Source organism: Watersipora subatra, chromosome 2 (genome assembly GCF_963576615.1).
Source record: "Watersipora subatra chromosome 2, tzWatSuba1.1, whole genome shotgun sequence".
NCBI lineage: Eukaryota > Metazoa > Bryozoa > Gymnolaemata > Cheilostomatida > Watersiporidae > Watersipora > Watersipora subatra.
The window spans coordinates 72,479,215-72,493,315 of NC_088709.1; the positions used below are offsets into that span (position 1 = coordinate 72,479,215).

General features: G+C 36.4%; 1 protein-coding gene across 1 annotated transcript; it reads right to left on the minus strand.

The window, feature by feature from the left end:
• Window positions 1-4,328: 4,328 nt before the first annotated feature.
• Window positions 4,329-10,926, minus strand: LOC137388524 (uncharacterized). Its single transcript, XM_068075009.1, has 4 exons — window positions 10,800-10,926; window positions 7,709-7,970; window positions 6,648-6,838; window positions 4,329-4,491 (listed from the first exon to the last, which is right to left on the minus strand). The coding sequence occupies exons 1-4, from the start codon at window positions 10,877-10,879 to the stop codon at window positions 4,329-4,331; spliced, it is 696 nt and encodes a 231-aa protein (XP_067931110.1). The 5' UTR covers window positions 10,880-10,926.
• Window positions 10,927-14,101: the final 3,175 nt, after the last annotated feature.

Below are 14,101 nucleotides of genomic sequence, written 5' to 3' on the forward strand. Positions count from 1 at the left end.
GAGAGATAATGCCGAATTCCATTCTATAAACTTCAAAAAACAATCTTTTTCTACAATTTTCTTTTCATTCCAAGTCTGTGGGACACTGATATTTTTAGCAGATACAAATGAATATGCAAGGCGCCGTGCTTCTTCCATCGTCAATCCATGATTCATGTGTGCAAACGTTATCAAATATTCAACAAGCCTTGCCTCTGACGCAGCGTCAAAAACCTGGTGTGGAGCAACGTAGCCTATATATTTTCTTTAACAAAATCTAGACAAAGCAGATTTGTTAACACCTGCATTTCTTGCTGCCTCTCTCAAGCTAAAATTGTCTGCAGTCATTAAGTGAATAGCGTACTGAAGCTTCTCATTCGAATTTTTGTTACCTCTGTCAGTCTTCATCTTGTAGCTTCTCACCATGTTTTCTGCTGATCTGCAATGAACACGTTGGACATCTACACGTAGGCTCGCATACATAACATTTACATTACAGTAAAGAGATAATACTACATGGAACATGATTGCAGACAAATGGTGCACTACACTAGCAAGTTAATTAAACATGGTATTGCATTAGGGGCAAGTTGAGACAGTGTCTCAACTTGCCCCACCGACGCTGTCTCAACTAGCCCCCTCACTTCTTTTAATGACTAAATTGCTCCAATTTAAAAATTCTTTTTCATTTAAATCTATAAATTTGATGATTTATGGTGAACATCCAGAACTAAAATGTGGCCAAGTTTCATCTTTGTGATTCAAACTACTTTCTCAGAATTCAAAAATATCTGTCAATGGAAATATTTAGAAAAATTACTCAAAATTTGAAAATTTATTCTTACCTGAAGTAGAGTTATCCAATGTCTCTGTATCCAACATAGATGACACCAACAGGAAGTGCCTTTTATTGAGTAAAAAGGGCAACTCTCTAATATGAAGCAAACTAGAAATTATGGGAATGTCTCAACTTGCCCCTTGTCTCAACTAGCCCCACCTTCCCCTATTTCATTGGCTAAAAACTGACACATTTTGTGGTCCGAGTATGAATTAGTTTGGTAACAACTCAAACTTTCAGATTTTCTTGAAAACTGAGTTTCAAATCATAAACAGACTTGGAAGTCTTTTTAACTCCCATTCTCTCTGCGAAAACACAACTCCGACAAATCATCAAGATGCAAATGCACATCTATTTAGAGAATCTGAATTCTGAATTGATTCAAATCACCTAATTTCTACCAGTTAATACAACTCAACCCTCAACTGCTTAACTGAGAGTTATACACATGTGAGTTTAAACCAAAATCTATCCTAATTTTGCAAAAGTGCACTCAATCCGTTTTGATATGAGTCATTTTCAAATTAATTTTTGGCTCAAATCATTTTCAACTAGTTTTAATTCAAATAATGATGTTCTGACAACTCCGATTACATAGTTTGAATTCCATTTTTCACCTGTTTGAATGAAACTAATTTTAATTCAAACTTCAGGAGTTCAACTTCAATAGATTTGCAAAGCCAAGTTAGCTGAACACCAATGATAACTGTGCATATGGTTGTGATTACAGCTGACCTAATAATAGTTGTTATTCAATAGTGTAAAACTTGACAGGTGTCATGACCTTTCAAGGTCGATATCAAAAGCTAATCACACTTACCCACGAATGAAATTAATTCTGTTTGACCTCATAGAGCAACTGATCAGAAGTATCACTGTAGCAAGCGAGTTGCATACGTGCATAACAAGTAGAATACTGAGCCATGCCTGCAGGGACATTATGACAGGCTGAAGCAGGTGTTCCCAGGTGACCTGCGTGTTCTGTGTTGTGAAAAATTGACAGTCCACCGAATATCTACGAATGTTAGCGCCCAGACGACGAACCTGGAATAGTGTATAGCAAAGAGTGCATTAGGAAAGGTTTATCTTCTCCTTTAATCAATGTTTTACACCTGTACATTATAGTGTATTATTATAGCGTGGTTAAATATAGCACACATTCTCAGCTGCTTCTGAGAAAGGGGAAGGGATGTGATAAATACTCAGTCCATTGCGGACTCCTACATACTTTAAGTACTGTACTAGTCTATGCATACTTGAGCTGAACTGAGACAGTTGTGCTAAATTATTTGTTCCGAGGGAACTAAAAAACGCTCTTGTATCCACTCCTGCGATAGAATAGCAACAATAAACTTCATTTAATGACCACCAAAAGGTTTAATGCTTAGCTGAAATGGCTAGTCTTAATAAAACTAGAAATGCTTGAATAGCTTTGAAACAAACTTTTCAATAATTACTGATCTAATAGAAAGAAAATGATCAATTGCCAAATCGTCAGTAATGCTGCAAAACATTAAAGCATCTTACTACGCTTATAAATCTGCATGAGCAGAGCTCCACACAAACAACGCTCCATCAGTATAAGGTTTAACTAAGTTTTAGTTTTTCTCTTTCGGATAAACTCGTCAGCAGCATAAATGTCCACGTATGCTGCTGCTATTTTTGGGTTTCATTTGAGAACAAGGACCAGGTTTTAAAAGTATCAGAGAAGGATTGTCCTAGTGAACGTAATAAATGTTAGTAAGCATGCTTGAGTTAATTTATTTCATACTATGACCTCTTATCATATACTAGTATCCTGGCAGTCTATTGTTCCGTGAGAGATCATCAGATATGCTGAGAAGGCACAGGGAATAAGTATGTGCACAATTAATTTTAAGAACTGAAAGGCAATCGATTGGTGATTGGTTGGGGTGCTCGTCAAACAAGCTGCATGTCGTAAATGCAAATCTAGCTCATAGCGTTTCCTCATCTCAACCTGCAACTGGCTTCAGAGGGAAGGACAGACACATCTCTATTATAGCAGCGATTATAGCAAACACTGCTACTCTGGCACTTTGTACTACCGAGTGTCAAGTCAGTAGTTCAAGTCAAGCTATAGGATGACCTTCCTGACATCTGGTTTAATGATGAACTTACACAACATTTTAGTAGATTTTATCAAAAAATATTGCTGATTTTCTATCATTTCCCACTGTTTTTGATATTTGAAGCGATTTGAGTATCAGGACTTTTAAGATTGAAATCGGTAAAACTTGATCTTGGATAAAACGCTCAGAAGAGATAAACGTGTGAAATAACGTCACCAATTGTTATCATTGCTATAGTTGGTATCAACTATTGTGTTCAAGTTGCAGCATTACAAGTCTCTATTCTGTCGGTCTGCAACCGTAGACGCTATAATTGCACTTTACCTTGATCCGAATGTTTTAACTGTGATCAAGTTTTTCCGGTTTTTATCTTGAAATATCTTGCCTGTCAAACAACCTCAAACATCAAAAACAATCGCAAATGATAGAAAAATACTGATAATTTTAGATGGAATGCACTAATTTTTGTGCAAGTTAAACTTTGAATATACAAACTTTTGTTAAACTAAAGCGTGGTTTCTAAATACACCGTAAGCACCGCTGGCAGGATAGCAGGAATATTGGCGGTAAAATAGCACCCTACACGCTGAGTACTGCAGGCAGTTGCTGGTAGTTGCCTAAGGTCAGCGCAAGAGTTCAGCTCTTTTCAACTTTCGCAAGAAGTTGCAAGTAAAGCCTTCCTGAACTGCACTGTAAAGGTGAAGGTCAGCATTTTTGAAACCTTCAAAAGTGCTAATAGCGAATGCTAGCATTTTTGAAGGTTTCAAAAATGGCGTGGCAAGGGGCTATTTTTATGTGACCATTAGCGATGCAGTTTCATGTTAACATAAGCCTTCGAGGCTAGCACTACACATGTTTTGCTGCAGGAGATTACTGCCGGAGCCTCACGGACGATATGGGAGCTGGGCGCGGGTAATAAAACTTGTTAAACTCGCTATCTTCTCTCGAGTCTCTGGTAATAGAAATTTTGAGTAATTTGATGTTGCGGGTTCGGGTTTTGACATGCGAGTTTGAGTTTTGGCACACGAATCCGTCAAATAGCGTGGAAAAAAACTCGGTCTGTTGTGCCCTGCGCTATGAGGACTGCTTAACAATCCGTCTGTTAACTTGCGAGCACGATTATCGGTTGATAGAAAATGGTAGCAAATAATAAATAAATTGAATAGAATTATAATTGCACCGTAACCTTTAAGCTATTTTCGATGTTTGAAAATTTTAGACATAAAATCCGTATCAAAACACCTGATACCCAAAAAACCGGTTGGTCAACAAGTACTCGTGCCAAGCACTACTAGTTACTCGATACTCAAAAAAACTCGAACGAAAAGGGGCAAGTCTAAACTCGTTGGCCAAGTTGGTCAAGAAGTACTTGTGCCCAGCACTACTTCATAAGCTTGCCTCATGACAACTTCCAGATCATGCTACTTTAGACTTGCCTCAAATAGACAGAGGGCATCCTTGTTACTGACTTGATTGCTCGCTTCTACTGCCATCACATATTCACTAGCCCCTCTCTTCAAATCGAATATCTTCCACACAAACCAACTGCACAAGCAGACTGACCCTAATTTGGTGAAGAGAAACCTACAAATACAAAACATTCGAAGTAATTGAGTTTTATCTTGTGCTAAAAAGGTCCAACAAACTTTGGTGTGGTGCGGTGGGTAGCACTTTGGACAGAGACGCGGTAGAACAGTTGTCTGAGCCCTAGACTGATAGGTCAAGAGGGGCATACAGTATTAGATTGCTCATGAGCTAAGGAAAAAAACCTGAGGCCGGCAAAGGGAAACCACCTCCATACTCTTCATTGAAAAGCCTAATTGATGCTATTGATGAACATCATGACATGAGAGGTCTGCCTACTGCAGAATACCCTTAGCTATTACTGCAGTGGTCTGCAAAATAAACGGACCTCTTTGTAGGAAAACTAGAATCATACTGTATATGATTTGAAATAAGCTAATAGAAATGTATGTGAGGGGATCAGATCTATACAGTTTTTTATCTTCAATCATTAAAAAATGGAATGTTTAGAATTTAACCTGCAAAATCTATCAAAAACCAATAAAATCAGGACAAAATGAGGATTAATTTAATATATAATTTGTGGTTATTGACCAAATTCACAATGAGTAATAATGTTGTAAATGAGAATTTTAGTTTTCCAACAAAAGCTCCAGTCTATTTCACATGCCACTGTAAGTTTTCATATATAGAGGTAGTGTAGTGACACACGAGTGGGCCAGTGTCAAACCAGTATTCTGGGCCTACAGGCAGATCATGTTTCCATATGGTGCTGTATTAGAGTGATGGTTGTGTGATGTGTATAAAGCAACAAGTAAGCTACAACAACGAGTAAGTGCGATGCTGTTGGTCGCTAAGGTCATTTTATGACACAGAAATGGCACATCGCACTGGTGTTTTGCTTGTAATCAGCAACAATGAATCACAGCAGAAAGAGAGTGGCACAGCTGTTTCCATGATGGCATTGCAGCGCCATATGAGGATGCTGCCACTTTGCTGTTGCTGTATAGAAACTTAGTAGGCTACGAGCGCTGCCTCACAACAGTTAACCTAGCAATGCTTATTATGTTGAGGATGGTATGGGCTCCATAGCCTTGTACAAAAAGTAAAATTAATGGTATAAACAGTTTCATTCAGAAGATTTTTTATTTCAGCAAGTTAATGTTTTGCTACCTAACAGATTTTTTTATCGGTACATAATTATTTCCTAAAGCCCCATGTTTGACAACTATGCATATAACCTGCGATAAACTTTGAAACTCAAAATCTATAAAAAAAATTTGATAAAAAATTAATCAGCATCAGTTTTTACATCAGCTGATGTTATAAAAAAAGGTCTACAACTGTCTTGCTGAATGATATCAGACATTCTTAGGCACTTCCTTCCCTAACTACTGTGAGTAACAACTTGACCGTATTTCGAGTCAAAATTGCTATTACTATAGCTTATGGAATTATTTTTTATTATCAATGTTAAAAAGTAAACAATCACTGTTCCTAGAACTGCTGTTTTCTATAGTCACCTGATGTCAACTGATCTACAATTTTTTAAACCTTGAATGACGTAATGCGTTTGGCACTGGTGGTTATTACGAAGCAGAGATTGCGATCAAAAATTAATGTTCTTGCAAAGCGGAACTCAGCTAAAACTGGACTGTCAACATGTGCTCTTTGGGCTCTGAGCATGCAGGCAATCAGTTGTTTTTGTTAAGTACCAACATAATAGGCTAATTAATTAACTACACACTAATCAGAAATGTTTTGTAAAAAACTTACTAAAGCCGCGCTACACAGTTCCGCTTGTGGTACGCAATGAGTTAAAATCATTCCTCCCGTCCTCATAGTCCAGAGTGTTAAATTTCATTCATATGTAGCTAAGTAAACAGAATTTCTTGATTTCATTAGGTCTCTCGCATTCCAACATAAATGCAATAAACTATGTCAGCGAATAATTGACTCTATGAGGGAATGGCCATCTTACCAAATTTGTTTGGATAGCAATTATTGGCAGTTGCCACAACAATGATACAATACTGCATGATGAGTCAAAACAAAATAAGGCAATTTTTAGATTTTTGAACCATGGACCTATCAGAGTCTAGTAAAGCGACTGCGGTCCGGATGAGGCCTACAAAACTAGTAAGCTATGAGTATAGAAAAGCTCTCATTCGTCGGCGTAGCGTTATAAATAAGACAGTAATACAGACATAACTGACCATAAAAAAAGAATAAAGCCTTTTCCACTACTTGGTGATCCAGAGCAAGACAAGAAATCTCTGCCATCCATTGCACCAACCAGTCTCCAGAAAAGAAAAGGCAGCAAGCTCAAAATTGCTAAAAGGAAAATTGGAGAAGAGAAATCTCCAACTGGTAGGTCTTTCTCAGGAAATAATTCATCAAGTGTCACCTACATGTATATAAAAAATTGGGATATAGTAGAGCATTTAGCCAACATAAAGCTCAAAGTAAATTTGCATTTATGAAACGATTTTAGTATATTTATCAAACAACATCTTCATATTGAATCACTCAAATCTCCTCTCACTTAAAAAATGATATGGCTCAGTTGCAATCTGTTACATGCTTTGACACAAAGCCTATTGGTGAGTTTTGCTGGTCAATAGCTATTAAATACATCTTTATCTATCTATAAATCTCAGTATTTGTTTTACAGACTTTTTGTTAATCCCTGTGTCTAGTTATAACAAGTAATTTCTAACAACACAAATTTTGCATAGCGCTAGATTTGATCACATGACCTCCAAATCTATAGGCAGCAAACTTAACCATTAGGCTGCACAAAATAATGGTATTCTTGAGCAAGTAGTCATTACATTGGTTAAGATACTCATGCCTAATGCGCTTGCTCGAGGTTAATAAGTAGCACTGTTGATTGTTTTGCACATAGTTTTTAGGAGTGAAAAGTGTGCTCTGCACTTAATTTGAACTCGAATCTCAGGTCTGCAGACAAGCATTCTAAACCACTAGACTACATGTCTGACAGGCCTTAGTGGTAGATAATAGTGCACCTATTTATTACATTGGTTAAAATAGGCATGCTTAAAGGGCTTGGGAAAATACGATTGGCTATTAAATAGCACGCTTAATCTTTACACCTAACATATTGTTTATTAATCTGGCTTCTAACACGGCCATTATTATAGTAAAGGCTTAGACTAGGTTGAGCAACTAGCTTGCCAGTAAAATTAAATTGATTAAGTAACTATTTTATTATCCGTGCAACACCGTTGCACATAGTCTATGTCTAAAGACTAACCGTATGGTTGAGGGGTAGTAGTTTTGACACGTTGTAGTAAATGTAGAGTTGAGAGGATTTTGATAGACAGGCTTGATTGGTGTAAGCAATATCAGAAGCAGTAAATTCGGCAGGGCAGTAGCAGCTAATTGATACTGGCAGCGGTCTATGTGGTCGAATAAAAAGCAGAAGGAAAATGGCAGAGGAAATGGTAACTATAGGTGTCACCAAGTAGAGCAAGGTGTCTGTTGCGCTCAAGTCCCATGTCATCTTATTTCCCTCTCTGTAATCAAACTGGCAATATTGGTGAGTTTTAAAAATTAAATCCATATATATACAGAGCTAAAAGCTTAATAGTTGAGAGTACATCTAGTAAATATTCTAAAATTGTAACTTCTGGTTTGTTCTCAACACTCCCCCCTCATTAGAGTTTTTGTATTATTGCATTTGCTGCCTCCGTTGCATGTCTTGACAGCTGAGCGGTGACTTAGAAACTGAGTCATATTAGATGGTTGTCTGGTAGAATGGATACCTTTTATCACATTTTATTACTTTTTATACCATTCGTTGTTGTTGGCATCTAAGGATGAATGACCGTGGAAACAGGTCGGTAAGGCTAGCCCTGATCAACCAACATTTACTCGAGCCTACCTAATAATGAAGGCATTGACTCGTAGTCTGCCAACCACATGACCGATAATGAAGACACACAGTTAAACCATAACTGTCACGAACAACTTTTATCGTATCTACTAGGTAAATCAGACACGCTGATTCCAATTTTGTAATCAAAATAAAGATTAGTCCACTAACTTTCAGAATAATGAAGGCTTTGTTACAGCGTTTTAATATCGGTCTCGAAAACAACACGATCCAGCATAACAAGCTCCGCCCATAAATACGTGACGTAACTTAGCTTTTTAGGAACAGCAGTTACGTAGGGATGTTTAGACCGATTTAGAATAATAGAGATCATACCTGCCAACTCTCACGCATTGGGCGTGAGACTCACGCAATCACCCCAAAGAAAAAATGAAAATGCGTGAGAAATGCGTGAGATTCTTGCCCTAATGTCCACAATTTTATATATACTATCATTGATACATCAATTGCCCCAAAACCAAATCTCACACATTGCCCCACTCTTGGGTTGGCAGGTCTGATAGAGATGGGTGTTTTAAAATCCATTAATATCTAAATTCAGCCTTAAAATAATATCAGTCTTTTCTGAAAGGTAGATGAGCTATTTAACATTGCATATTTAAAAAAGCGCGATAACAACGCTAGCTTGTGATAAAACCGCGCTTTTTGAGCTCATTTTTCTCGGTGTCCAGCAAATTTAAACGTCATGTAACAAGCTACGAGCAATTTTAAATAGTTTATACACCTTTCATAAAAAACTTAAATTATTTTACAGGCTGGATTTAGATAATAATGGGTTTTAAGACACCCATCTCTATTATTCTAAATCGGACTAAACATTCCTAACTTCCGTCCCTGAAAAAGCTAGGTTTCGTCACATATTTATGGGCGGAGCTTGTAATGCCGACTGTGTTGTTTTCGAAACGAATATTGAAACGCTTTAAAAAAGCCTAAATGATTTTGGAGGTTAGTGGACTAATCTTTATTTTGAGTACAAAATCGGAATTAGCGTGTCTGATTTAAATACGATAAAAGTTGTTCGTGACAGTTATGGTTTAAATCCTCATGTATTCTTTTAGCGAAAACTTTTAAAACGTTTTTTAAGTATGCTCTTACAATAAGTACCTAAAAAGGATATATTCCCTCTCCAAACGCTTATTTTGCTAATGGTCAAATAATATTCCTAGATTTTCAGGAAAGACAACAATAACATTCTAACAACATTAAAATGTTATTGTTAAAAGTTAATAAGTGGTATTCATCAGTTTATTCACTGAACTTACAAAAATACACCTGAATACTAACCAGGTCTAACCTACCTGTTAATGTGCTTGGTAAAGTTTTGTTCAATTCTTGATACTTATTTTGCTCAGCTCTGATTTCAGAATCTCTTTAATAAGTAACAAAGAAAGTTTTTTTCTTAATATTTTGAAAAAAATATTTAACGCTTTGGGAAAGGAAGGGAATGGGTATGTGGTCAACATATAGACCTCCTTAAGAGTGGGCTGATACATAATCAACGTACCGTAGAACTTGGAATTGAGTGCCACATTTATTTGAACACCACCTCTATATGAGCGCCACTAAGGAAAGAGGGTCGAAAAATAAAGCGCCACCCTTTAATTGAACGTGACTTTTATTTAAACGCCGCTTCTAATTGACCGATACTATTTGACATTCTTAATCTTCACCAACCCATAATAGCAAGTAATCAGTAAAAAGGTGTTCACAAAACTGTATTAATAATCACTCAATTACATCGATAACAATTGATTCATTCATTGTTTCTGTTTGTGTCGAAGTCCATTTTCCAACTCCAAATCTCAAGCTTTTTCGTTAACAACTTTTATTGTAACACCATAGAAACAATTAGTAAGTGTATCAGGCTAATACTAGTTTCTTTGCTAACGCCGTTTTAGTACTTCGATGTATGTGGGAAATGGTTTTGGCATTTACAGAATAAGTAAATCTTTTACAAACTATTTCATCTCAAAGTTTTACTATTTACATAAAATAGTTTAGTGTATGACAGGGTTTATCCTTAATATGACTCTGTTTGCCTTATTTTTATGTCAGTAAATCACGAGTAATATATTTCCTTATATAGTATATGAGTAAATAAATTATATTTTCTATATGAGGAAAATGTTACAGATTGACATAATCTCACAAGTCTGTTCAGGAAACGGAACAGCTTAAAAGCTGTAAGTGCTACTATAGGCCTAAGCGTATGCTATAGCTAAAAAAATTCGCTCATTCAAAAATCCCTTATACATGGCAGTCATTTTGTGGGACAAGGATTATTGCTAACAAATGTCTGCGTTGTTTTTTGATTTTATGCGTTAAGTTAACTCAAAGGAACATAAGTCGTATCTAGCACCAAACAACATGTAACAGGATCACAATTCAGTTTACAATGAATACCAGCCTCAAAACCTGAGGAAATGATTAAAGCAGCTAGTATCCGTACTCGCTGCTCTCTATCTTCCTGGTAGTATCATCTTGTCTGTCCGAAATCTTCTCTCTCGATGTGCTAAGCTCCATTTGCATGATCTAGTCAAAAGATATGGCTGCTTCTTCAGAGTACATGCAGACAATAATTACTTGAAGAGAGTCTCGCATTCAGTAGGTCAGCAGTAGTTGAAATGCAGTCAAGCAAGACGACGATACTGTTGACAGAGAAACTGCTTGACCTACTGGAGAGAGCAAACTTCAGTGTTTGTTATTAGTTTGATCTATCTAGTGTTAAATGTATACGCTATGAATTTTTGAGTAGGAATGAAGAGGACGAATTTACAAGATACGCAGGAGTGGTCACACAACTCCCAATTGTTCGTAGCTGACGAGTTTATGCGCTACAAAGAAGTTGTCGCGCAAGTCTGCACTATCTATATTAGTCTGTTGCGCTTTGAGCTACAGCGAGGCCTATATTTTATATTGCGGCTGACACGATTAAAATGCGTCTAAGGCCAAGTGTCAATGTTAAAATGTGTAGAAAATCTTTCTTTTAAATTCGGAGGTGATATTTTTATTTTTTGGATAATATTTTTAAAATACGTGCATTGAAAACGGAGCTGCGTAGAGATGCTGCAAGGGCGTCACCAATGAAGACGATGGAAATCCAACATCCGATCGCAAATATTCATGCAATAATACCAATATTGATACTTACATCATACGAAGTAATTCATTGTTGATACGATGTTTTCAAAATTGCTATATAGTAATTTTCAATATTTAACTGCATCTAAAGTCTTCATGAAAAAAAACTAAAGCCTGGTTCTGTTTAGCTGTTTATAATGTTTTTCGTTTATAATGGATGATAATGTTTTTTTATGTATTTTATGGTTTTCCTCATTTTTAGGTTTTTTGTAAGTTATAATAAACAATGCTGTTGCCAAAGGTTCTATCACATGCATCTTACAAAAACGGATAACTCCATTCACGACTGACATACTCGAATTACCTGTTGCACTTAAATCTATTAAAACAATAAGGCATAGAGGAGAAGTGGGTAATGTGGACAGCCGGGTAATGTGGACAGTTAAATTTTTAGCTAAAATTTATAGCCAATTCCATTTGTTTCATACTATAAAACCTTTCATTTTCCTGTTAAAAAAAGCCACATGCTGATTTGGAAGTCTCTCTCCATCATACATCAATCTGTGAGCATCTTAATATTTATCACACAAATAGTAATTTTTAATTGAATTTTATTACCTGGGTTACATAGTGTAAATGTTGTTGGAACTTTTGGGGCAATTGTACACAAACAAAGCATATTGTGTTGTTTATCTCTATTGATTGTCAGAAGGCAACTCCTGACTATGACTGAAATTTATCAAAATTTGTAATAATATATAAGATAGGGTAATGTGGTCAAGACACTTTGGGGTAAAGTGGACATGTCCACATTACCCTTATGCCATATCCACATTACCCTGTGCTGCAAGGCATATGATATAAACTGCCTAAATTTGCTAGTTTCAATGTTAAGTCTAAATTGTTACTACTACTACTAGGCCTACTAGTAAATTTACTGGCAAATTTAGACAATCTGAGTTATTACCTTGACTTGGTAGAATTATTATTTTATGTTGTCAGATTTGAATTATTCCTGTATAGTTTACGTTAAATTACATATAACCACATGCATATATTATTTGTAGTTATTTGAATATCTGAGAATTTTTTACTTTATTGACAAAAAATGACATGTTCACATCACCCACTGCACCTGTACACATTACCCACCGACAGTGGGTAATGTAGACAATCTTGTGCTTTATGATATGGTGCATTCTGGGAAAACTATTGTTTGTATTACGAAATATGCAATTAAGAAAAAAGAGCTAACAAACTCTGCAAGCTAAAGATATAATTTAAAGTATTTTAAAGTGAATAGAATAGTAGTAACTGTAATAAAAAGAAAAACTGTCCACGTTACCCACTTATCCCCTACTACTCGTATGTGACAACCAAACTTGAACTACAAAATAGCTTTACCGCTTGGTTTTTGACTATTTAGAAATTTACAACATGATTAAACAAAAAATGGCAAAAGTTGTGGATTGACTTTAAAAATTAACATGGAAGAACCTGGTCAACCATGTGTCTCAGCGTTAATCCCTATAGATGATCACACATTTATTACATAATTATTTGAAAAAAACTATAATTTTCTGCCTATTCTTTTAATGGATATAATTTTTTTCTAGATCAACACTCGGCCTTTTTAATAGGTTTACGAAATCTTTTTTGATAAGCACCTGCACTCATTTGTCATAATGCACAAGACCTAATCTAATGTACAATGATCTCCATTCATCAGTAATATTCACCATAGCCTGAACTTGCGTAGTCATTTGCTCTCATCTGCCATAATTCACAAAATCCCTACTGCGTATACAATCACCTGCACTCACCTGTCATGGTCGCAAGAGTCTTAACTTGTGCACAGCCTGTCCACCTGTTTTCATCTGACATAACTCACAGGAGTTTCCAATGGTTACAGAGACGTGCAGCTGATGCGTACATGTTTGGTGGTTTGAAAAAGGGAGGCAAGTGGTTCTTAATCACCGTTCTGACTGTCACATGTTACAGGTGCTTATGCATGATATTTGATTTTGCCAAAGCATTGCATTGTTCATGAGGTACATTAGTCACAGGTTAACAAACTGTTGCCTCTCATGCTGAACATTTTCCATAGATGTATGCATGCCTCGATTTGCTTCCTTCTTAAATGCTCTGTCGGGATCCATTTTGGGAATGACAGTTCCTTCGCCGCTGTTGGTATCATCACAGAGCAAAACATTTCTTAGCTAGGTGGCTATTAATTATTGTACCTTTGCTTTGGGCTGCTTCTGCGTCTCCCTGAAGTTAAAGTTAAAGTTATTCTATTGGCATGCCCTATATAGCTTAATGAGATAGTAGAGAGTGCCTAGTAGTAATGTTGCCAATAACCATTTACATACCCTATAATATAGGGTATGTAAATGGTTATAGGTAACATAACCACTAGGCACTCTCTACTATCTCAGCAAGCGATATAAGACCCTTTCTAGTCATTATTTCACTGACATATTGGAATTGTCTGCTCTCAGTTTACTTGGCAAAAATATATTCTATGAAAATGGTTGTGTAGCCTAATGTAGTGATTCTTGGTTTACTAGAATGCATTGTATGTCGGAAAGACAATACAGCAGACTCCCACCATACAACAGTAACTTGTTTCGGTGTTGGCATCGTAAGGCGGAACTGTCGTATAGAGGG

Coding starts and splice junctions, on each gene's coding strand:
- LOC137388524 (XM_068075009.1), bottom strand. CDS start 10,879: ATGCAAATGGAGCTTAGCACATCGAGAGAGAAGATTTCGGACAGACAA. Junction 7,971..10,799: donor AGGAAGATAGAGAGCAGCGA/GTACGGATACTA, acceptor GTTTGATTACAG/AGAGGGAAATAAGATGACAT. Junction 4,492..6,647: donor GGCTTTATTCTTTTTTTATG/GTCAGTTATGTC, acceptor TTGTATTTGTAG/GTTTCTCTTCACCAAATTAG.